Source organism: Aythya fuligula, chromosome 5 (genome assembly GCF_009819795.1).
Source record: "Aythya fuligula isolate bAytFul2 chromosome 5, bAytFul2.pri, whole genome shotgun sequence".
NCBI classification, from domain to species: Eukaryota; Metazoa; Chordata; class Aves; order Anseriformes; family Anatidae; genus Aythya; species Aythya fuligula.
This window is the reverse complement of record NC_045563.1, coordinates 15988433-16014467: the sequence shown is the minus strand read 5'-3', so window position 1 is coordinate 16014467 and position 26035 is coordinate 15988433. Positions and strand designations below refer to the sequence as shown.

The 26035-nt window shown below is 37.0% G+C and overlaps 1 protein-coding gene across 1 annotated transcript in view; it reads left to right on the top strand.

Annotated features, from left to right (window-relative positions):
- Positions 1-26035, top strand: part of UNC79 (unc-79 homolog, NALCN channel complex subunit) — a 101784-nt gene that overhangs the window by 73223 nt on the left and 2526 nt on the right. The window contains 8 exon segments of the mRNA XM_032187756.1: positions 567-677; positions 6153-6257; positions 10835-10912; positions 14057-14146; positions 17161-17336; positions 19005-19191; positions 20806-21003; positions 22622-22699. Of these exon segments, the coding sequence (XP_032043647.1) occupies positions 567-677; positions 6153-6257; positions 10835-10912; positions 14057-14146; positions 17161-17336; positions 19005-19191; positions 20806-21003; positions 22622-22699 (1023 nt within the window).

The window sequence follows — 26035 nt, the reverse complement described above, 5'->3', positions numbered from 1 at the left end:
AATGCATTCTGATCCTCTAGCTAGGAAAATATTATATATAAGCATAAAATTGTTCAGTCTGATACCCTTTGGATAACAGTAAGAGCTTTGGAATCTAGGTTACAGTAAAGAGCGTGTGGTATTACATTCCTGTGTGGGTGTTAGTGTATATCTTAAAGATTTGATGTTCTCCTCTTAAAAAAAAAAAAAAAAAAAAAAAAAGGGGGGTGGGGTTGTGGGGAGAGAAAAAAATAGTAATGAACTTCCTGATTCTGTAGTCCACTCACTTGTACAATTCCACTGAGGTCCGTGAGGTTTTCATGCATAAACACCATAGAGTCTCTGATGTCTCATAGCACTGTGTCAGAGATGAAACTGTCTTCTGATTTGTTGCTTCTAATTTGTTGTACAAGAATGAAGGCAAATGCTAGATAGAACAGCAATTTGACTGAAACAGTGTAAATCACAGCAAAATAGCCTTTGAGCTAAAGATAATGATGCTTTTCCATTCAGACATTTCCAAGTTGGAGTGGTTTTTGTTTTGTTGAGCAACTAGTTATTGATTTCCCTAAATCATGTCATTGCAGAGTCTTCTGGAACCTTTTTCAAAATTACTAAGCTTTGTAATTCAGAATGCTGTCTTCACTCTGGCCTACCTGGTGGAACTGTGTGGTTTGTGCTACCGAGCCTTCACTAAGGTAACGAGACTATATCTTCCATTAGAGACCACTGAAAATAGGACAGACAAAGTCCTACTTCCCTCAAGTAGGATGTTTGTAAGTAAAGATGAAATCAGTGTCAAGTCTCAGACATGTCAACAGTTTTAATGTAGTTTGGCTAATCAAGTAGTAAAGGATGATTCAGTGCCTATTAATACTGAGTTTCACATTCCCACTGTAGTTAGTGATAAAGGGAACCTGCTGAAAAAATTGCTCAGGAAAAAAAAGAAGTATGATTTCATAATTTTTGAAAATGTTTCTCTTGTGGAGATGGTGGTTGGTAGTCATTCATGATTTAAAATGTCTGTGTAGTCATACCTAGTGCACAGATTCAGCCACGTAACTTGTGCAGCAGTAAAAACTTAAATGTTCCTGGTAGTGCCACTTCAGAGCAAAGCTATGAGGGCAGGCAATAGATAGCTGATAAAAGTGAAAGACTCCAAGTTAGGAGCTTCACAGCTTAGATCCTGTTTTATTCTGTATTAGGTATCTCACTTTGACGTGCATGGCTGTTAACTGTGTAGAAAACAGGGCTTGTCTACCTTTAAAAAGTTCTTAAGGTTCTTGTCTGTATATCTATGATATACAGAGAGCACTTGGTTATTAGTCAAGTTCATTATTCGCACAGTTGGTGAGAAGTTAACCAAAGAACCCACATAAAACAACCAAACCTTTTACTAGGGCCTTGTATGCTTCATTATGTAAATTAAGGTACAACAGTAATTGATCATCATGAAACATTCTTTCATATGTAGCTACATAATTTTCTATGTTGGTATTGTACAACTGGAACGTGCATCACTTCAGTCAGTAAGACTTAAAGTATCACTGGACAGACAGTGAAGAGAAAAACCAGTGACACTCCCAAAGAAAACCTGTACCACAACACAAAAATATTTCACTGGATGTAATGGTTTGTAGCATTAAATAGAAACTGCAAGTTTAACTACAGTAAGCAAATATTCCCTTTTTTGTCTTACTTGAAAGAGTTCATGAAAGAAAAAAAAATTGCTGAATACAAAAGAGACTATCCAGCTATTGGAAGTAATTTGAATTAAATCTATAGTTCAGGCTTTGGGCAAGGCGTAGTAAAGTGAAGAAAAATGTTAACTTAGAATGAGGGAAGGGTGTTCACTGAAACAAACAAACAAAAAAAGCCCTGTTTAGAACTGACACAGCTGTTGTATTTGAGATCTAATAAGACTGTTTCATGTATGCCTTCTAAAGCAAATTTTGAAATACAGGAAATGTTTCACTCCCATCAAACTCCACAGTTCCAGTTATTTTAAGAAAATTTTATTAAAACATGGTATTACAAAAAACAAAACAAAACAGATTTTTTTTTCTTGAATGCTTCCTTGTTCAATATTCTATAACTGTATTTAGTACTTAATTGCACACAGGAAACTTGGATTATAGCACTTGGTAAAAACTCCTTCTTGATTTAGTTTAATGCAACCTGGTGACCCAGAAATGGAATCATTAGCGAATGTTCTCCTGCAATTTATATCCACAAAATGCTTAATTTAGTGGAACTCCACACTACATTATCCTTGTTATTGCTGAAAGCTTGCCATGGTTTTGCATTAAAAATATCAAATTAATGACTGCTGTTAGAAAGAACAGGCTAGTTGAGCTATTTGTGTTTCTCTACAATGGAAATCACTAGAACCAAATAGTGCTGTTTGTGATAGAATACCATGTAGAAGTGAATTCCAGAAGGAATATTATTTGTGAACACTGAAACTATTCAGATTTAATTATTTGTTTTGTACCTTTGAATGTACTGACTTGAACAAGTTGCCATGTCACAACATGATACAACTTTCAGATATGCTGTGAAGGAATCTTTTTTCTTTTCAAACAAGCGAGTCTAATATGTAACTCATAGAAGTCAATGCTGCTCGACCACTCCAAATCTTTCTTTCTTTATTTTTATTACCAACATTTTCCTAACACCCTATGGCAGGAATACTTCTTGTCGGTGAGCCTGAAGACTCACATCAATCGATATTTCCTTGTCTGAGTTTCTGTTCCAGATCAGCAATGTGATTTTTTCAGTGCCTTTGGAACTTGCAGTTGAGAGAAGCATCTCTTTTGTGTATTGTTATTAACTTATCATTTTTGCTCTCAAGTCTCTTAAGGTCCTAAATGAACATGTTTTGGCTCTCTTACCTCCTACAGCAGCTGAAGCTTAATCCTAAACTTAGCATTCTACTAACATGTTGGCCCTTATTAAATAAATGGAGTATGCCACTGAATTGTACATGGGAAGATTTTGATACTGAATTTTTAAAGAACATTCAGATGGCCGATCTTCAATATTTTTAATTGTTGCAATACCAAAGCAGGCAAATAAAAAGGCTTTTGCTTTATCCTGGCTTGTTCGGATGGTAGCATGCTACTGCATTAAACCAAATTTACTGTTCTTATTATTAAGGGCACTGAGATACTGTTAGAAATAAACTTCACATTCTACACATACACCTCTGGCAAGCCGTAGTTTGAAGGCTGCAATGCATTTGTTTTGTAGGGATGCATAGACATTTGAGAAAGTTACTTTGGCTGAACAGAGACTAAAGGGGTTGCAGTCTTGACTCTTTGGTTCCATGTTTACACACAAGTCCTCCAGGCTTTATTCTCATGGAACTAATGCCACTTCACTGAGCTGTGGCAGAGTATAGATTTCTTAAAATATGTAAAAGCATAATTTATACATAGTTATCACCATCAGAATGATAAGAGTGAAGAGACATCAGTAGGAAGGGTACTCTGGGTCACTGACTTCAGTGTCATCATTTCCGATTTACAGTGCAGAAAGCAAGAGGTCGAAAACCATTTTGCTTGATTTTCCTTAATCTGTCTGTGCACTGCGTGTGCTGGACAAACATTGGGAGTTTAGACAATGAGTTAAGAGTCGTTTGAGAAGAAGTTTGCTTTCTGTTGTATTATCCTTAAAGAAAAGGAAAGCTGGGATTTGTGAAGTCTGTGTTTCCTCCCCAGTGTTCTGACAAACTAATTTATGATGGTCCAATTGTATCCGGTGTAGTACAGGTGTTATCATTTTATACAATAATTTTACCTCTTTTCCAGTATGTGCAGGCTGCTGTACTGGATTAATGATAGGAAATTCTGTCAATTGTTTTGGGGGATGCAGTTGTCAACCGTCTGGGCAAGTCATTGTGTTGTGTGACTCAGGAGTGTGAAGGCATGTGAAAGTAGGAAGGCTCACTCTTGCTGGGGAATATATGTCATCAGGGTCCCCTTGCACCTTGAGTACCATGCACCATTCTGGTTCCCCATGCCCAGTAAGGATGTAGTAAAACTGGAGAAAATTCAGATAAGGAACGCAAGAAGGATCAAACCATGGAATAAACTCCATGTTCCAAAGCAACTAAGTCAGCACTCTTCGATCTGAAAAAGCAACAACTGATGGGAATGTGACAGAGGTCTGTAAGGTCACAAGTGACCCAGGCAGGGGTGGGTAATTTCATGCCTGCCCAGTACAAGAACGTATTAAGTTAGTAGGAACCAATGTCAAAGCAAGTAAAAGGAAGTGACTTTTTTAAACAATGACTCCTTGCCAAATAATTCGTGCTAAAAGTTGACATGGTGCAAGAGGTCAGTGGACACATGTGGAAGAGAAATCCACCGAGAGTTAAGGATTATACAGAAATGACACTGACCTCAGAAGTTCCCTGAGCCAAAAATAGTTACTGGCTATGAGAGTGATAGTGGGAATTATACATGCTTGCCCTGTTTTTCTTCTTCCTGTGGCATCTGCCTATGGCCTTGATGGAGATGAGCTACTGAGGACATAATACGATCAGAGCACCATTCATGCATGTGGGATTTGTGACTTGAGTACTTGTCCCCTCAAGACATTGTTTCATAATACAGCTGCACTGATCCAGCGTTTGCTCTGCTGCTGTAAAGGAATGGACTTTTTTTCTTTTTTTTAAATATCTTGGAGCCTTAGCTTTCTGTTAAGTTCAGCAGCTTGACTGCTGCAATGTGTTCAGAGAAGCACCACCGCAGTGTGGGGCCTGTTCCATCAGCTTATGTGTTACCTGACCACAGTCAATGTAATTGAAGATCAAAAAAAATTCTGCTTGTGTTGGGCAAAACAGGAGCTTGAAGTAAGGTCTTTTGATTCACAGACTGGTGTTGTAATCTCTATGACAGACATGCTATACTGTTGTTTTGGTGCCTTCTTCCAAACTAAAGACTGATATTTAAAATCTCCTTTCATTAAGAGGCATGTGGATGCCGTGGGAGGCACTCAGCATTCCTGTAAGCTTTGTTTGGCTGTGTGCTACCCAGATAAAATGTGGTGACATCAACTTTCTGAGGAACTTAGGTCTGCAGTAACCAAAGCTCAGTCTTACTTCCAGCCACTCACCTCCTCCAACTCTTTCCCTTTTAGTTGAGCTTGTTACTGTATGCAGCTGGAGAAGGGCTACAAACTGACTGTCACTAATTAAACCTTGCACGATTTCTTAGAGGAAAAGGCCAGCATTACTCCATTTTGCAGTAACTGAGGCCCTGACTAAGAGAAAAGTTACAGGCATTTAACTTATTCAAGTGAGCAGACAAATGCATGAGATTTACAAGATAAAAGATGCTAATCTTTAAATCTTTATCTCATTTTGGATATGCTCTCTCTATTAGACATCTTTTTCTTCTTTAATGGTCATTTGAAAGAGAGCTTGATGTAAGTCTGTTAGCTGATCCAAATGTTTGAGTTGCTATGGTCAGTAGCAGGCTATGCATTTGTTCCACATTTTTATCTTATCTTTTAAAGTCAGAACGTCAAAGTATGATGTGTAACAGGCTCCTCTTATCTCTTGCACCTCCTTGCTGTTTCAGCTTTACAGCTCTGCTCTTAGGCTTCTGTAGTCTAATCTCCATTGGCTGATTTTCCCCCATGTGTTTTAAAACGTTTCTGTTGTAGCAGCTGTAGCCAAGATAGATTTTATTGTGTAAGTGGAAAAGTACTGCTTACTGCAGACAACCTTATTTTAAGGGGAATGACAACTGTAAAATACATGGTAAAATCTAGACCTTTTTTGGCAGGTTTAATGAAAGAATAATGCTAAATACTATTGCCAGTTTTGTTCTGTGTCAATCCTTGCTGCTTTTCCTTCTCCCTTTATATGTAACTATGCAGGGAGATCTACCGTGCATGCCTGGGCTGTATGACCGTCTGTCTGTTTCTTGTGAAATACCTTGCAAAGTCAAGCAAAAATTGTATGCATTTTCTTGTTTATGTCCATTCCACCTGATCTGTAGAATTGGATAATTGATGAATGATGTCAGCCTTTTTGTAAGATAAGAGCAAAAAGTGCACTTCTATAACTTTATTTTTAAATTTAGATAAAAGTATTGTTATGGTTTACTAGTGGGTGTCAGTGAACTTCATGCCATTCATAATTCTGTGTTTTTCTCTTTTAGGAAAGGGACAAATTCTACTTGACACGCAGTGTCATATTGGAGTTGCTACAGGCACTGAAGTTAAAGTCACCCTTACCAGACATGAATCTATTGCTGTTGGTGCAGGTACAGGAGATCTGACTCACGTTATTCTCACATAGATTCTGTCTTAACTGAAATTCAGCAAAAAGAATTTTCAAGTCCAACATGGTTGCAAAAAGTACCAGCATTATCAGGGGAAACACTTTTTAAAATTTGAATCCAGTTACATTTGTAACCATAGGTGCATACTGCTAAGACTCCCACAGTTTGCTTGCTTTTTTGTTTTATTCTTAGACTTCTATTTTCATTCCAACCGAAGACCATCAGATTCAAATAACTTAACCACCAACCTCTTTCTGTCTTAAGCTGTAGTGATGCAGCTTGATACCATGGGCATCAGTGTTGAGCTGACTTCTTCTAGATTGCGGTATAAAGTAACTTTTTTGTACTGCTCCATTATTTTGCACAGCTCAGTCCTATGGTGAAAATGATGGGGAAGCTTAATTTTCATAGTCTAGTCAATCCTGAAGTCCTCATTTGGGAACGCAAACATACTACTTCAGTCTTGGCAGTGGAATTTGGAACTGGTAAACACTTGTCCTTAACGTTCAGTCAATCACCTGATAGAGTCAGTAAGGAAAACTTTCTCTTATATGCTGGAAGTAAAGGCTAAATGATAATTGCCTGGGATTTCCTCCTAGCACTGTTCCCATATACTACGTTCGCTTCGGGATTTATTCATACCTTCCACAACAGCATCCAATGTGGTTGTGAATGTCTTATATAATATTTCAGAGGCTGATGAAGTAAGCCATATTTCCTGCTGTCAGAAGCAGCCAGCTTCTGTTTTTGTTCAGTCAATGGTAAAGAAGAGGGGTTGTATTCAGACTACCTGCCATGGATGCCTACTGGAGGGATGGTGATGACTTCTTCCATTGCCTGTGCAAATTGGAAGCTCTCAGTACTGTGTGGTCTGAAACATTCAACAGCCTCTTGAATTTGAATACCACGGTAACCACTTAGATATATATTTGTTTTTACTAGCAGGTTTCTCAAAATACAACAGTGCATAAGGTGTATTAATTGCTTTAATTTTCTTTGGTGTCATTAATGGAATGGAAGGCTTTGCTTACCTCTTTACCATGCAAGGCCTCTACAGTATTCATTCAAATTGTCTGCTACAGTTTTATGGATTCAAAATCAGAGTTAATGTAGCACCAAATGGAAATTGTTTTCATTTCCAAGACAGCCCCTTATCCATGAACATGTTAGTCTTTATACAAGATTCTATGCAGACAGAGCATACAGAATACAGAGATTCAGTCAAAATGTTCAAAGTAACAAAGGAGCTAGGAACACTTTATTTCAATGATAGATCAGTTGTGGGCTGTCTAACAAAGGAGTTCCTAGGAATGTACATTTGACACCCACATTGATTCCAGATTATATGGTGCTATCAGGGTGATTGGTGACATCAGTGCTAAGATGAGAGTATCTTTAGCCCACTTCACAAAGAATGAGAATTTTAACCAGATCATCCCAATCCTGCATAGCTATTCTGGATGATAATGGGCACAAAAAGTCTGTCTCCTTGATTTGTCCTAGCAAATGAAGGCCATCATGTACCTGCTGCTCTTCCACGGGTTTCCACAGGAACAGCTTCTTCACCCAGCATTTTGATTTCCAGTACTGTTCTTATGCTCAAATTTCATCAGTGTACATCTTCAGGATTTTCACTGACTTTAAATTATATTAGTCTCATTAGGACTTGTTTGTTCAGTCAGTCCCTAAGGTTCACTATATCTGACCTGTTTTGATTAGATGACTCCTATTTTCAGCCAGACCTTCAGCTACTGTAAATCAGTGTAAAGCTCGTGGTTCCAATTTATGTATTTGTGAAGATCTGCTCTGCTAATTACTGACCAGAAGGATTTAAAGTTACATATAACACATTGCTAGGAATATATACTTTTACAACTCTGATTATGAATAGAGATATCATACAGACAAACTATTATATAGGTAATTCACTTCATTCCACAGACTTTCCCAACTGAACATTATGCTGTATCTCATCAGACAACGTTAGGAAGATGCATGACAATTATTTGCCCATTCCTCATGTTTTTGCAGTGTGGGAATACTCTCATTTCCTATTTTCTTTACACATGGCTGGCATTGAATCTCTTGCCAGTAACATTTTAACACCTTAGAGTATTTGTAGTAGCAGCCAACACAAATGACAGTGGATTGGACTGGAAATAAAAGAAATTCTTGTTCTGAGTCTGTTTTTCCTATCCTCTCTTGACTGCATTGTGACTTGAGGAAGGATCCTTGGACTTGGTAGTCAAAAGATGAGAAAGATAAGCTAAACAAGGCCTAATTGTTCATTAGAAATGGAATGGAGTTTCTCAGCTGTTTTTCACATATAAATTAATATCTTGTCTAACCCAAACTCCTTTACTCCTTTGTGCAAAAAATATAGAAAGCTTGCAGGAAACCAGTAGGAGTTCTTTTAGCTGCTGCTGCTGTTTTTTGTTATTGTTATTAAAAGAAAATGTCTGAAATAAATGACATTTCTCTTTGTCAATTTTTTTTTTTTTTTTTTTTTAACTTCTATGTTTAGTGCTGTATAGTGTCTGTAGCAGTGCAATGCATTCACTGTTGAATGCTAAATATACGCAACCAGATTATTCAGGGAATTTTAGTGCTTTTTTTTTTGCATCTTGTTGTACTACAAGGGAACCCTAATTTACCTGCAAATGATTGGGAAATCCTTCACACAGCAAAACAGCATATCTATTCTCCAACAGATCCAGCATCAGTATTGCTCTTTCTGATACAGACACCATTAGGAGAAAATCTGTCATCGATTTGCATAAGTCCATTAATGGGTCTTTTGTTTAAAGAGAAGTGGAGAGTCATGGTTACTGCTAAAACTAAGACAAAGACTGGATTGACATAGCCCATAACCCTAAGGCTTTTTTTTCCTTTCTGAGTGATCATTACAGCTCTGGTAAGAAGAGTTCCAGGCTACCTCTCAACTGAAATATGAGTCAGATTCTTATTTTATTTTTGTTTGGCTTATTCTGGTGAAAAATAATTTCTAAGCAAAAGAAGTCTATTGGAGCCAGGCCTATGTCTGAGGATACCTAATTAGATTATTAATCTAAACTCATATGTATTTCTGGTATTTATCCCAAAGAACAGACTCTTGGTCAAGACATAGGTTTGATACATGAGTTGTTTCCAGGTCTCAGTAGGCAGTCTTAAGTTCAGAATAAATCTATCGTTGAAAGGTAAAGGTCGTGGAAGCACAAGAATAAATTCTAGGTCTGTGAAGTATATTTGATATATTTTCAAAAAGAGTTCCAGTCATTGAGAACACTGCTAATGCATACATTAGACAATTGTAAAGTATATTGCGTAGTCAAATCTGTCTTAGTTTGTGTACCACAGTATTCATTATCAAGAAAGAAAATCAAGGCTTATACCTTAGTTTATAAGTTCTTTTCTGTATTCTCTTTGTTAGAAAGTTACTTTGCATCATCATTGACAGATATTGCTCAACTGCAAATACAGTATTAGCACAACAATTTTAGGCACAAGCACATCATCTGTGTGGTGTCAAATATATTACTAAAGCTTATAAAGGTTAAATAACAGTAATGGTAGATCTAATGCAAGGGTGATGTGGACATCAGAGATTTTGGGGCAAGAGATTTGAAACAGAGTTAAAAAAAGGAAATCAAGGAAAATAAAAACATAAGAAAACTACTTAAGAAGGTATTTAGATATAACAGAATGATACTGACCTTGTCTCAGAAACAGTATGGATTTTTTTTTTTTGCTTTTATTATGCTAAAGTTAAACTACACTATACCAGTGTGTTCATATTAAATCATTGATGAATTGGTTAAATTAATTGATTAAATCATTGCAGAACTCTATTGAAATGAAAGCATTGTAATCACAGTAAAGAACATGGCATGCTGCCTTGTTTTCCTATATCTTGTTTTAAACTGTAATGAAAGACGTTTTGGAGGTCAGTCTCTACTCCCAGGCAGCAAGTGATAGGACAGGAGGAAATGGCCTTAAGTTATGCTAAGGGTGGTTTAGGTTGGATATTATAAAAAATTTCTTCTCTGAGAGGGTACTGTGGCATTGGAACAGGCTGCCCAGAGAAGTGGTTGAGTTACCATCCCTGGAGGTATTTGAAAGATGTGTAGATGAGGTGCTTAGCGTTATGGTTTAGTGGTAGACTTGGCAGTGCTAGGTTAACAGTTGGACTTGATGGTCTTAGAGGTCTTTTCCAACCTAAAGGATTCTATGATTGTATATATCCAAGGAACGGCAAATATAAATATTTATGCTTATAAAGGAAAACTTGATTTATTACATAATGTTCTTAAAGTTGCTTCTGCACAGCATGCACATGTTCAAGTATGTAAAAGTCAATTTTTTGTCATTGAAATTGTCTCATTTATAACAGTGAGCAAACTGAATTCTTTATAAAGGAAGAGAGCTCTAAGGGCAAATTACGACAAATATAAGCAAGAAGAGATCTGAAGTGATCGTAATGAAGTCATGAATAACTTATTAGGGTTTTCAGGTTCCTCCACAAATAATTCAAAAATAACTCATCTTTAATTTCTTCTTAGTTTGTTTGTGCAGATGCTGGAACTAAACTAGCTGAGTCAACAATCTTGCATAAACAGATGATTGCCTCTATGCCTGGAGTAAGTATTGAATCAAACATCTCTTAGTTTTGGCTTTTAAAAATATGTCTTAGCTCATTATGCTTTGTTTGAATGTTCTTTTTATTTCTCCTCTGGCTAGCAGGCTATATTGCAGGCAGAAGTTGATACACTTTTTCCTTTTTATTAATGTTGAAAAGTTTTGGACATGATACTGCTTCCCTTACTCTCACTAATAATCTTAAGTCATATGTCTGCCTTTAGCTGGAGCCTGTGCTCAAGAAAACAAAATCTGGAGAACAGACCAGCTGAATGCCTCAAAAAATGACATCAGAGTGGGAAACTACAAGCCATTGCCTCCATTCTTACAAAAGATAATTTGGTTAAAAAATTGAGTTAATGGCATTTTTTTTCTGGTAATATAAGGCATTCATATATATCCTACTGATGAATGTAGTTTAATTATCAATGCTCATCATTGGTTAGGTGTTGAAAATATGGCTGGTGAATGTGCAAGGAAGTAGCACAGTTGTAGGGCTTGACTTCTTCCATGACATGTCACTGAATACCCCAACAGCTGAATGAAGTATAGCCAGTGGTTGTTTTACCCTGCAGTTAATCTCCACCACAACTGCTCTCTTGCTCCCCTTCCTCAAAAAGAAGAGGGGGAGAAGAAAGTATGATGGAAAGAAAAAGGCATGAGGCAGTTGAGATGATAATTTAATTAAAGGGAAAAGAGACAGGAAAAAAAAAAGTAAGTGCCACACAGAAGCAAAGAGGAAAAAAAAAACAACACAGTTATTGTCTACTTCCCATCAATGAGTGATGTTTGACCGTGTCTGGGAAGCAGGGCCTCAATATGTATAGTGGTTGTTTGGGGTCTTCATAGCTAGTGCCTCCCCTTTCCTTCCCCTTTCCCACCTTTTATTGCTGACTGTGACACCGTATGGCATGGAATATCCCTTTGGTCGGTTTAGGTCAGCTGTCCTGGCAATGTCCACTCCCCACTTCTTGCCTACCCCCAGGCTTTCTGGGGATTTCACAGAATCACAGAATCAAGTCTTGTTCTGTGCCAGCCCTGCTCAGCAAGAGACAAAGTATTGGTGTGCTTATCAGGGCTGTTTTAGCTTCAGGTACAGAGCACAGCACTATATGGGCCACCACAGGGAAAGCAAACTCCATCCCAGCCAGACCAAGACCTGTTTCCATGCATGTGTTTGGCAGCTTTAGGGGTGACCTATCAGGCCTTTTCCTATATATCTTCTGAAGTGTTTTTTGTGTGTGTGTGTGTTTATTTATATTTTTTGTTTTAAATTCATATCTTTAGTGAGACCTTTTCTCCCAGTGGAAAGTTTTAGCTTGGTTTAAATAGATAGAGATAACATCTTTAAATGGATTTTACAAGGTATGATAGGTAAGTGATCATTTCAGAAGAAATCATAGAGAACCTTGAATGGAACAAAAGGCTGGGGAGAAGTGTTGCACCAGAACATTTTTTTTCAGAGGTTTGAGTATAGTATCTTTTATAATTATGTCACTCAGTAATATAGAGCCCATGTGGGGTCCTTACTCCACATAAACTGGATGGAGGATATGCTTTCAGTGACCTTATTTTACTGTTTTTTATTCTGTCAAAGGAACTGACTTGCATAGCATTTGAAAAGCCAGAAGGTGTTATAGTTCAACACCATGTAGATGGATACTAATTTAGAAAAATGAGAAGCACTCAGATTAGTTCCTTAAAAATAGAACATTAACAGTTTTTTTTTTTCAAATTTCAGCCACTAAAACTCAATTATGGCTTAATACTTCTGTGATCAAAACTAAATTTGATTCATTTATATACTCAGATAGTTTTGTGTTTCTGTGTTTCAAAGCACAGGTGATTAAATAAAGGTCAGAGAAGAATATTTTCCCTCTGTAAGCATTTTGCAATATTTTGTCCTTAGCCTATGACTTGGTACAATAGTGCTTTTTGCCACCTTAAGAAGAATAGCCTCTAAAGTTAAGCGTTGCTTACACTTGGCCTCTAAAAATAAGGTGTATATAGACTAGATGTTGAGGAATGTTGAACATTCATAGTTCCTCTTGAATTCAGCTAGAATTATCTTCACCGTAGATTGTTAACATATAAACATTATATGATGGCTCATGGGTCAGTCATATCACCTTCTGAAAGCTTTTCTCCAGGGTTCTCTGGTCTGTCAGAAGCCTTTATTTAATCTGACGGCTTTGTTCAATTGACTGCTTTGCACATCTTGGATATGTCTTGTACTAGCTGAAGGCCAGATTGGCGTTTTTCACTGATCTAGGAAAGGAACTATGAAAATGCGTACTGTGGGAATACAAGCACCACCTTGAGTCCTTTTGTTTTCCCTTTGTGGTCGTTGGTTGTTCTTACTCTGGCACAGACCACGTCTCAATGCTTACAACTTTAGGGTCAAATAGGATTGGATTCATCCCTTTTAACCACCCGTGCATCTTCTTTTGAAAATTGCAACTAGCTTGAGTGCCATTAAAATGCCATATGACTTCATAACAGGAATATCCCAAAAACCTTTGTTAGTGTAAAAAAAAAAAAAAAAAAAAAAAGTACCAAATTCCATCAGTGTTCATTCCAGTGATGTTTGCACATAAAATTCATGAAACCAGTCACTTACCCTGTTTGTCTGTCATAATTCATGTGATTGTGAGGGCATCTGTTCCTGTGATTGCATTTTGTTTTCTGGGATTGTATCTGATTGGTTTTACTTGCAGAAATGTTCAGCTGGTTGAACAACTGGGTTGTTAAACTCTCATTGACTTTTAAGACTTTGATTCTGGACTGCTGTAAATTTCAGATGCATGACAAGTATATTATTGAAAGTTTCATCAGTTGATCTTTCACTGCTGTTACAGATAAGAGTATTTTATGATTCATGAAGAAGCTACAGTGCCTGGTCTGTCTTTATGCTATCGTCAGATAAGAGGGCAAATGCAGTGAGAAGAAAAACATCAAAGAATGCATATTCCTAATTAGAGTAAAGTAATCCAACTGAAAAGTAAAACAAAGAACTTGAGTCAGACAAGAACTTGTGTTCTGGTGAACAAGAAGCAAAGAGAAAAAACATTAAGAGATTCAGAAATTGGTGCTTAAACATATTTCTTTTATATATGGTGCTTAAATGTATTTCTTTTTCTTACAAGTGTGGAACAGCAGCAATGGAATGCATGAGGCAATATGTTGGGGAAGTGCTGGATTTCATTGCAGATATGCATACCTTGACCAAATTAAAGGTTGGTTATGGGCATACATGATCTAAAATACGTATATGTGCGTATCTGTTTTTAATATATTTTCTGTAAGTAACCTGCCAATGGAAAAAACCATTGGAAGTCTTTGAGGAAGACTGACTTTATATTATTATTACTATTGTTTTTATTAATTAAGTGTTAGAGCTGTTGTAGATTAGTTGGGAGCTGTTTTCCCGAGAAATGAGTATGGTGTTTCCCTGAAAGGGCCTCTACTATTGCACTAATCCTGATGAAAGTTACTGGCAATACACTGGAGTGTTTCATTCTGTGAGTTCATACAAAATTTCTGTTACAGGCAAGACAGGAAAAATGGTAACCTGTAGTGGATTTTGATACTGGAGGTTTTTTTTATGAATCGATGAGGTTAGAATTTTTACCCTATTGGTTTATCTTGCATGTTTGCTTGCTCACTCTCCCATTGCCCCCTCGACCTCACACCATGCCCCAGAGGGTACACTTCACTACAAGATAATACCATAAAGGAGGAAGAATCTCAGAGGAACTGAAAATGACATCTCTTGAAACTCACAGTAACCTTGTTCTTCTGGACAAAACACCTTTTTGTAAGTTCTTACCCTGTTGGCCCGATGCCTTGAATCCCATTGAGCTTTAAAAGAAATCCTACAATAAAGAGAAGCAGCCTTTTGTGCTGGACTAGAAATATACTTCAAAGTACAAATGAATTAATCATTTTAAGCTCAGTTGGATTGCCTTTGCACTGTATCTTTTTAAAGCTATTCACCCATTTCTCTTCCAGTTCAGAACTGCTTTCAAAATTGGCAAATAAATCATAAATGAGATAGAAATACATCTCATTTGCCACTTCCAAAGAAATGGGGAATGGTAAAATTTATTTGTAAATACTTGCAGTTATCCTATCTCCTTTGTAAAAATTTTCTGTAGAAAGATCTCTCCTACTTGCACTTTTTCTTTGTACCCCCTTTTCCCTTGAACTGTAGCCTGATTTTTAGAAATGCTCTTACAATAATTAAGTCCATTATGTTGATTACTTATGCTTTTTTATTCTTGGTAGGACTATTTATTTATGACATTTTTGCACCCAGATATAGCTAGAACATAAATGAACACTCTACCCAGTTCGTCACATTTATGTTTTGAAATTAGACAAGAAGCTCCCCAGATTTGTACTCTGTAGCATTTAAAATGAAATCAGAACCAAATGGTATAAGTTTTATGTTGTTTTGATTTGATTCCATGTAATATGCGTCCATGTAATACAGGACTCTGAGAAAAAGGTGAACTTAACAGAATCAAAAATGGCTGTAATTTTATGTATAGTGAAGAATAAGCTTTGTCTGTCTTTGCAAAATGAAAAGGCATTTCTTATTAAATAAGGCTGAATTTCAGAAGCCATATTTTTTACTTTTGGATTCTGGTAGGATCTTTAGAGAAAGTTACACGTGCTCCTGTGATAGTCGGGAAAATATTGCAAACGATTCTAAGTTTAGAAATAGCCAAAACTTTAAACAAATTCACAAAATCTAGATTCACTTCTTTTAAAATGATTTAATATAATTACTTGTGTTGCTGGGTTTTATTCACATATGTGTTCTTAGGAAGAGAGTTCTAAGATCATCCAGTTGTATAATTTCTTACTATGAGTATGTATTATCAACAACATCTGGACTACCAGATTCACACAAAGAATGTCATATGCTTTATAGGACTAGTTGCAGTCAAACAGCAAAAGATTAATCTTGGTTCTCAAATTTTGAGTGATGTTTTGCAGAAGAAAAAACACAAAAACTGAGAAAAAGTTATTAAATGCTATTATATAATAAATATATGTAAAAGAAAAACCATTATATAGGAATTCAGCAAACGTGGTTAAAGTTGTTTATTCATTTCTGGTGTCTTATTTTGTGCGTCTGAGAACAGTCGTTGTGAAAGAAGTTAATTATTTGCAGTCGTGTATATTAACAACTATTGCATTATAAGCAAAGTTTAAATGTTAATTCTTAAGATAATCACATTCCAGTTTACTGTTTCTGTTCACATTGTTGTACTTTGTTTTTTTCCTTAGGGATAATATTTTAATTGATAGAGCTCAGATAGGTTTTTAATTAGAAAATTCCATTATTTTTGAAGAATATATCTGCCTGCATACCTTTCTATCCTTCATACCTGTCTCTTTAGCAAAATCATTAGATATACATGCTGATACATTTCTTTTTTCTTTTGAAAGTGACTTAAAGTGATCTTTCAGAGTACAAGTTGGTGGAGTCAGGTCCTTATCTTTTATAAAATATTACCGATCCACTGATTTTTATCCTGTTATAATAATTCAATTACTGATAGCCTGTTTTTTCTTGTGCAAAGCATATGTTTTTCATTTAAGTATGCACATGCACTCAGCATGTGTTAGTCCAGGGACAGAAGGTAATGCAAAGTGTGCTCAACTAGAAGTACTGAAGGATCACAAGGATCATCAGTGAAACATTCCTTACAGCTGTCAAAACAGGGTAATTATCTTCCCAGGCAGAGATGTATGCAGGTTTCTTGGTAAAAGGTTTAGTACTTATATTTCCAGGGCTTAAAGGTATTTGTAGCAAATGAATAGAGGTACAATGTCATACCGTTGGTAAATGATAGACGGCTTTTCTGTACATGTAAATGAAATATCACACAAAGATGGCATTTCCTGCCCGGAGTGCTACCTTGTTACACAGTTGGATTCTTTGATCTTCAGTCTGGATGTGCAACCATTAGTTTGTACTTATCAGCTGCTGAGTTTGCTGGTACAAAAGGTGCTTCTTCATTTTGTATAATTCACCTTTTGTGTGGTCTCTTGAAAATATGGGCTCCATGGAAAAAGCTGCATCATAATATTGTTACTAATATAGGGACTGGATAATTTTTTTAGACCTATTTCTGAGTTTTGCAGTTTTATAGACAGGTAGAGACCTTGAGAAAAACTGCAGGGAAGTGAAATAGAATATTCTTTTCAAGTATGAAATAAGGTCTTTGCTTTGCAGAGTCACATGAAGACTTGTTCTCAGCCACTGCATGAAGACACATTTGGTGGGCATCTGAAAGTTGGTTTAGCTCAGATTGCTGCTATGGAAATCACACGAGGAAACCACAGAGACAACAAAGCTGTGATCCGATACTTGCCTTGGCTTTACCATCCTCCTTCTGCAATGCAACAAGGGTGAGGATGCTTTTCCACAAATAGGAATATTAAAATGAATTAGAAATCTTCATGGAATTCTGTTTATTGATGGATTGAATAGGTAGGATGGACAATTTGGGAGTGGTGGCTATGGGACATCGAAACAGCTGGTCAGCAGCAAACAGGATCCTTACCAGAGGAGGTCATCAGTGCAACTTTTAAAGTACAGACCAAAGAGACAGTGAAAGTAACTCCTTTGACTTGACTGGAGTTCACTGGAAATGAACTTGATTCTTGATCTAGATACAGACAGTGAAAAGCATGCAAGTACTTGAGTAGTCCTAAACTTGTATAAAATATGGTGGGAGAAAAATGAGAAATGTTCATTGATATTACTGAGAACAAATGAGTGAGATTTGTAAACATAAAGCTATTCAGGTGTCAGTAAAAATACTGACTTCACCTAGTGAAGTTAGGTGAGAGAAATCCTGCTCTTCAAGACACGTTTCTTATTTTTGTTCGCTGTGAGAGTATGCAGTGTCGTATGATCAGAAAGAAGGGCAAAATACTGTCCCTTGTCTTACAGTGATAGCAAATGAGATGTTTTGAGTGTAGCCCACTGGACTGTGTTTTAACAAATCAGTATTTTTGTCCCAACTTTGTTCCAGACTTCCTGCCCCAGGCTTCTGGGGAGTAGGCTGCTTGGGCTCCAGTCCTACAGATATGTCTGCCTGTACTTCTGTGTACATACCTAGTTTTGGAAATAAGGAATTGTTATCTCTTTGGGCTTCTGTTTCACACGTGTAAAAATTGCATTATACGTTCCAAGGTGAAGATGGGGAATTCCTGTGAGACCCTGTAGGTACTTGAAGATGAACATTTTATCAGAGTCTATACAAAGAAAAAAAATAATGAAATGCCTCTTTGGTTCTGTGAGTCCTCGACAACAACATGAAATTAGAAATGAATAACAGTAGTGAGTGGCCTCCTAGGCAGTGGTTTCTTGATCTAAAATCAATGTATTTTCCTAAGCCTATGAATTTAAATGAGTATGTAGTTTGAATTTTTTAACAGCAAGGGGATAGACAGGATGATACTTGAAAAGTACTATTCCTTTTCAGATTGTTTAAGCACAATTGCTTTACAATTGAAGATTGCACTACATGAATAATTAATAAGTGTCGCAAAAAAGCATAGTCTGTCCCTGCCCTTAAAAGCATGCAGTCCAAATGTCCAAGGAGAGGCTAAGGAGGAGAGAAATGAGCTCCACTTTACCTGTGGAGAAGTGCAACACAGCAAAAGTAAGGTAGGGCATCTGTCTCGGAGTGAAGAATTTCCTGCCATAGCCTTCTCAGCCATACACTGTCTAGGGGACCTGGAAGGAGCACTCTCCCTTGGGCAGCTCTTCTGATTTGATGATTTCAGTGTAAAAAATCACTGTGTATGGAACCAGTGAGACTGTGCATGTTCTGGTCTTTTATAGAAACCATTTCTTAGGCCCAGCCCACCAAGTGTGTTCTGTTGGACTTGTTAAAGGTTGTCGAGTCCACTAAGTTCTTTGTGATTCTAGTCTTCTTGTAAATTCTGCCAATGATTTGTGCCTCCAGCACAGTTAAGACTGCATCTGCAAAGTGTTTAAAGAGGCTCTTTGTTTGGGGGAAAAATAGAAAACTTTGCAGCATTATAAAATCCGCTCTTTCTTGACAGGCCCAAAGAGTTCATAGAATGTGTTTCACATATTCGTTTGCTGTCCTGGCTACTCCTGGGGTCTCTGACACACAATGTTGTCTGTCCAAATTCTCCATCATCTTGCATGCCTATTCCACTGGATGCAGGTTCACAAATTGCTGACCACCTTATTGTTATTCTGATTGGGTTTCCAGAGCAATCGAAGGTAAGGGATTCTGTGTTTTAAGAGGAGATGTGGTATATACTGGCCTTACTATTGAAAAATATTTATCACTAACTTGTATTTTTATTGTGATATGAAATTTTAAACTTTTCTAAATATCATCAAAACTAAATTATGTAAACTCATGTCCTGTTTAAAACGGCTTGTATTTCCAGCACAGTATCCCATGGACTGCGTTTCTGAAGTAATTCACTAATACAGTTTTAGAGTTTTAGAACTGTTTACTTTTTTTATTTTATAAGAAAGATCCCACTGGATTAAAGTGGACAACATGGGAGTATTTATTTCTTCCTAAGATAAAAAGAGGGGTAAAACTATTAAAAGCTGAAATCAAGGGAAAAAAAGAATCTATAATTTTTCTGCCATAGCTAGCTCTTCATGCATAGTAAACTGATGATGAAATCACTACAAGTAAGTTTGAGATTTAACTTTTTCAAAATATCTCAGCACAGGAATAAGGAAGGAAAAACTGAATTCCAAACTGAACCTTTAGCGATGACCATCTCTGCAGCAAATCTCTAGAGAATTGCTTATTCTTTTCCACGTGTATAGTAGTATTGGATAACCTATAAATGCTGTGAGTCAATTACAAACTATGATGGTTCAAGCACAACTTTTTATTTTTCTGAAGGTGCGCTTGACAGGAAGTGTTATTGCAAATTGTAAACAATTTGCAACAGTAGCTTAACACAGATACAGAAGTACTCTGACTCCAAGCAGGATTTGATTAACTAAAGAAGCAGAATGATCACACATTTGTCTGATACTGAAAATCCTCCCTTTCTTTCCCCTCACCCAGCCAAGGCACTGGTGCTTCCATTCATGTCTTCTGGCTTTTTTTTTTTTCTTTTTGAAATACCACTTTTCAGTTACCAAGCAACCATTGTAATGTTTGGTGCAGTCATACTGCCACAGAGCATGAATCATTGTTGCATTGTTAAACTGAGGAAAGTATCTCTGACCAGCAACATCTTTCTTATAATAGAATAGTTAATGTCCAGCACTTTTGGAGGCTCAGACAGTACAAAATATGACACTTACTAGCCAAGTCATGCTTGAGTACACAGGATGAATTCTCTGTTAGCTTTACATGGACTGAGAGCAGTTGTGTCCCAGTGAAATAGAAATGGATGACAGGTGTAAGATGTTGTACTTTGTATGATATCCTTCCTTGCAGGTGACCAGACTTACTGATGTACCCCAACAGCATCTTTGAAATGGAGATGTAAATGTCCCAGCTTCCAGGCCTTCTGCAGGTGGTGGTGGGAGTTTTCCATCAAGAAAGTCTCAGGACAAGTTCTGAGTTGCTGTTCTGCAAAACTAACCTTTTCTTTAAAGGGACTGACCTTAATGTCATATATTAAGATTGCATGGGACTGTGTTTTTAGTTATTAGTTATAAAAACAGTTTTTAAACATGGAGATGATGTTATCAAACATCCTTGGTTAGTTCCTAATCAGAGGAAAACATTCTGGAATGAGGGGTAGGACTGCAGAGTGCAATGCATGACGGAGGAGTACTTCGATGAAAGCTTCTGCACTATACCTGAATACACTTATTTCAATAAACATTGTCCTCTCTTTTCTATTTTTACAGACATCTGTTCTGCACATGTGTTCCCTCTTCCATGCATTTATATTTGCTCAGCTCTGGACAGTGTATTGTGAACAAACGGCAGTAGCTCCGACAGTCCAGAATCAGAACGAATTTAGCTTTACAGCCATCCTTACAGCCCTGGAGTTCTGGAGCCGAGTGACACCTAGCATCCTACAGCTAATGGCACATAACAAAGTGGTGAGTCAGATGCTGTGCACAGATTCAGTACAGATTAAACTCAGAGGGCTTGGCTTTTCTTCCATATTTCAGTGGAATACATCAGACGCTGAATAACTTTCTAAAGCAACTTTGATGCTTTTGAGAAACTAAAGCGAAAGCTAATTTGTGGTGGTTTAACCCTACAGTGGACCTGAGGCAGGATCTATATATCAGGTCCTGAGCCAGGATCTGCCAGAAACAGGGTCATGGCATTCAAGAGCTAGAGTCACTGCTTGCTGGATTAAGAGCTCCCTGCTTCAAGTCTCATCTTATTTCTCTTCTTCAAGTCTCATTTTATTTATCTTCCTACTTTTCACATTGGCCTTATTGTTTCATCTTACTCTGCCTTACAAGAGCAACTGTTTTAGGAGAATTCTGTGAATAACCATTTTGATATTTTTTTACTACATGATGGTGAAAAACAAACATTGCTGATATTTGACTACTCATAACCCATTGGTTCCTCAACAGAAATAAGCCACATAGATATCTCTGGAAACATTTTTAAGCAGTGAATGACTTGAAGAGGACATTCCTAGAGATAAAGTTTGGAAATGTTCACCTTTTCCTTCTGTCTTGTCTATATTAGGCAAGGAACACCTAAAGTTGTGTTTAAATGATATTTTAGCCTCTGAATGGGAGCTGTGCATAGTGCTACTAACTAGACGGTTGTTCAGTCAGACGCAAAGGAAAATGTCAGCCCTCCGGACAAGAATATGACCTGGAATTCCTAAGTTACAACCCTTATTCTGGGAAAGTGTCTCATTATGTGTCTTTAGTGCAAGTTATTAAACTATCTGCCTCAGTACTTGCTCTCTGAAATGTGATAATAATACTTGCCCATCTCACACAGGTGTTATGAGGTTAATTAGTTAGTATTTGTAAAGCACTCTGAAGATAAAAAAAACAAAAACAAAAAAACAAAAAACAAAAACGTGACATAAAAGCTAAGGTTATTATTATCTAGGGGAATGTACACACAGTTCATGCCGGCACTGTAAGTACTTACTGTTGGCTGAAGGTATTTGTCTTGTACCTATGAATTTAAATAATATAAAACATAAAATGCTGTCTACCTCCAAATAAATGATATTTGCATCTGTCATAATTTATGGTACAAATGGAGAAATTATGGACTAGCTGCCAGTTCAGAACAATAAATTGTCTTTAATAGGAGAGGGGAAAAAAGATGCTTTTCTGTGGCTCCGTTAATTTTCAACAGATTCAGTAAATAAAAATACCAATTTCTGACACCTTGATTGATGAGAACTACAGAGGCATGAAAAAGGATTTATGATGTCTGAAATGAAGAAAGCTGAAGGCAACTTGTTTTGATGTGTGATAGGAATTAAAATGCATTCAATACTTTGAAATATTTACCAGGTGCTGCTGTATCAGGGGAAAATTAAATAAAGAAAAATATGCCCTGTGTGTACATGTAATACTTAATCTTATGTGTAGACGATAAATACACATCTAGTGATTCATTGTAACTGCCAAGCAAATACAACAAGATTCTTTTTAGGGATTGTTGTCTTAGTGTACAACACTGGACATTAATTTGTTTTTGTGCTTTACTTTTTTTTTATTTTCCAAGATGGTGGAAATGGTGTGTCTACATGTGATTAGTTTAATGGAGGCTTTACAGGAATGCAACTCTACTATCTTTGTAAAGGTAGGCATACCACATCATGAATATTTAACTAAGGGTGTTGTCTGTTTAATTGTGATTTCTAGAGACACTGTCCCTTGCTTTGCTGCAACTCAAAACAAACAAACAAAAAAACCCCACAACCTGAGATTGATTTTTTATTGCAGAAATAAAATCTAGTAGAGCAAAACAGACAATAAAATCTCTAGTAAGACCAGAACATAATCTCAAATCCAAATTCACCTGATTTTTTGGAATGAACTTCTGATCCTCTTTCCATTGTTGTACTGGTCTTATTCCTCTAATGGACTCAACTGGTGTCACTGACCTTATAAGAACTTCTAGGAGGTACTGTCTGAATTTTTAGCCAGTCTGTAACGTTAAACCATCACAGATCCTTTGGAGATCCACCTCATTGTTCAGATCCTTACATTCTTTTAGGCTGATAACAAAGCCTTATATCATAGTCGCTTTATTCTTAAGTGCCTACTTGGCTTTCTTAGTCAGATACTATTTGATAGTGAATCTTCTTCCCCTAGGATGAGTGTAACAGGCTACTCTTCGAGTAAAAGAGATCAAATAATTCACACTTCATCCTTTTGAAATCAGCAGTCTTCTGTGCATTTTTTATGCTACCCAGATTGGAACAGAATAGATGTTCAAAGGATCAGGGTAGATGCACAAGCATGAATCAATTTCACTAGCCTTTTTGCATTTTTCCCATCATATTATTCTGAAGTTCTTTTTTTTTTTTTTTTCCCAGAAAATTGTAAAAAAAAAACAAGTAGTTAAATGCAACTGATTTTTTTTTTTCTGAAATGAAATTAATCTAGCTGAAATATATTGGTTTATATAGTTCTTCTGTTGCCATAAAGGAGACTTGTCACTGTTGTTTTACTCTAGTCTTTTATTGTCAAGGAGGAATAGAAAATTTAGTAGCTAAAATTAAAGGCTTTAATGTTAACTGGCCTGAAAGTATTCACATTCATTGTGAAAACATACATTTATTGTCAGCAGTGACTAAATTCACTACAGAAACCGTCAGCGTAGGACATCAAAGTGAGTGTGGCTCTCCCTAGAGGAGCAGTCCAGGATGTCCAGAATTTGACAAGGATATGTCTTTAAAGAAGATGGAAGAATGGCTTTGAAGCTGTAAAAAGAGAGGCCTTTAGGGCTAAATTCCTGCCACCATTCAAATGAACACTTCCAGAGGTTTGTATTTCAGAGTATATCAGTGATCTGATTTCAGTATCAATAATATGCTAGATCAGGTTAAATCAGGTTTTGTTACTATAAAATCAAGCTTGTAAACCCATGAAATTCAGTTAAGGTGCTAAGCTTTGTTTCATGTTCAGTAGATTGGAGGTGAAGGAGAAGAATCTGGACAACTAAATCCCCATTACTTAGCCCTAACATGAAATCCTGTGGGAGCATCTGCAGGCATAATAGTATTAGAGGATTCATAGTCCCAAGTTACTATTTTTTTTCCAAAGCTAATTAATTGTATAAGTATTTATCCTAGTTTTTCCCCACATTCTTTCAGCAAAAGTGATAATTCCCAATGACATCCTCTTGGAAACAGGCACAATAGCATTGTTAAATCCTGATAATTTATCATTCACATAATATCTACTGCAATGTCTTTTATTCCACCTGAAGAAGCCAGGTGCTGCAAAAACTTTTCTTGTTAATGAAGTCATTGTGTAATAATGCATGATCCAACACATACATTTCTAATGCACCGCAATGAGAAGACGTCACATGATGCCAGGCTGTTCAGGGGATAACTGTTCCAAGTGGCCATTTTCTGAAAATTTGTCCTGAAACAAGAGAGAAAGGGAGGACGTAAACAATTCATTCCTCCTTCACTGAAAGAAGTGCTTTCTTTCTTTGTGCCTGGTATAAGCAGTCCTCCATCTCCTGCTTGTTTTGATACTTATGAGGATTCCTCCTCCTGGTACTGTGTTGGCTATTAACCTCATACTGAGCTTACTGAGACATGTCTTTAATTGCTATCTATGGTCTTTGAGCCATTTCCTGTTTTCTCAGAGGATGATTTTTGGATCTGACTTTAGACCATCTTGACTGATCTGGTGAGGAAAATGAAGTCTCTTTCCTGTGAATACATTTCAACCATTATGTGTTTATTTTCCTTTCTAAGTTGGACTGAGATAGTGCACACACACACGTGTATGTGTATGTATGGACTTACAAAGATGGATACATACTCACGTATATAATTTATCAATTACATTTTTCTCTGAGGAAGGCACTTCACTTTAGGAGAACTGAAGTGATAGTGTTCAGCTTTGCTTCTGGTTTTCCAGGTCAAAGAAAGTGGGGAAAATAGCTATTGAAGGACAGACACTGATGCAGATTAGCCTAGAGAAGAGAAGAGAGCAGTTCAGCAAACCACAGAATCATTTCCAGAGACCCAGGGAGAATAGGCAACTCTCCATTGGCTGCAAAGTAGATTTCTAGAGACCTGGGCAGGCAGCAGAACTGGGGAGCCAGAAAGGTACAGCAATCAGTCTGTTCTCCAGATAGGGTTCTATCAAAACTTGCACTGGCATCAACATGATCCTGTTGAAAATACCAATTCCAAAAAATTGACAGTGTCTGACAGCAATGTGTTCTCCCAGCTGTTTTTTTCCTTTGTATTATTCCTTTGTGTGAAAAAGGCTGGCTGTGGATTAGGTCATAAAACTGAAGCACTTCAATAAAATTTCTTCTGTCTTATTTATCTAACTGGCAGCTGTAGGTTTACTTTCTTGTTCCTGCAGTGGGATGTTTAGTTTCCCTAAGTGTGTCTGGATCCTGAAAGACAGAAGTGGTGCTGGATGACAGTAGTCATACCTGACCTTAGACTTCTACAGCATAAATATCAGTGTGAGCTAGTTCCTTAGAAAACCTTTTTTAGTCAATAGATATAAACATTTATTTTTAGGTCATGATTCATCTTTATCTGCTTTAGATATCTGTCTTGTTCCAAAGGAGGTGTGAGAAGTGTGTATTTCTCCCAGCTGACTGTAAAAGACGTCCAGACTGTTGGTTCAGATGCAAAAGGGTGCCTTGACCCTGAGGAATTCCCTTCCCTGGGTTTTCTGCCTAGTTTCCTTCTTGCTTGCCATGTTTCTGACACCAGTTCTGTCCCCACTGGCTATCTCCATTAATGCTGAATGAAACTTTAAGTGACATTTCTGATTGCAGAGGGGCATGGAACATAGCTTCTCACTACATGTACCTATTTCCACCTCTCCAAAAACCACATCTTGACCTGGGAGCTCTGGACCTTATTAAGCACTTCATCTGGTGCGAAAGTCCACAGAATGATGCACAGAACTCACACGTCTTCTGCAT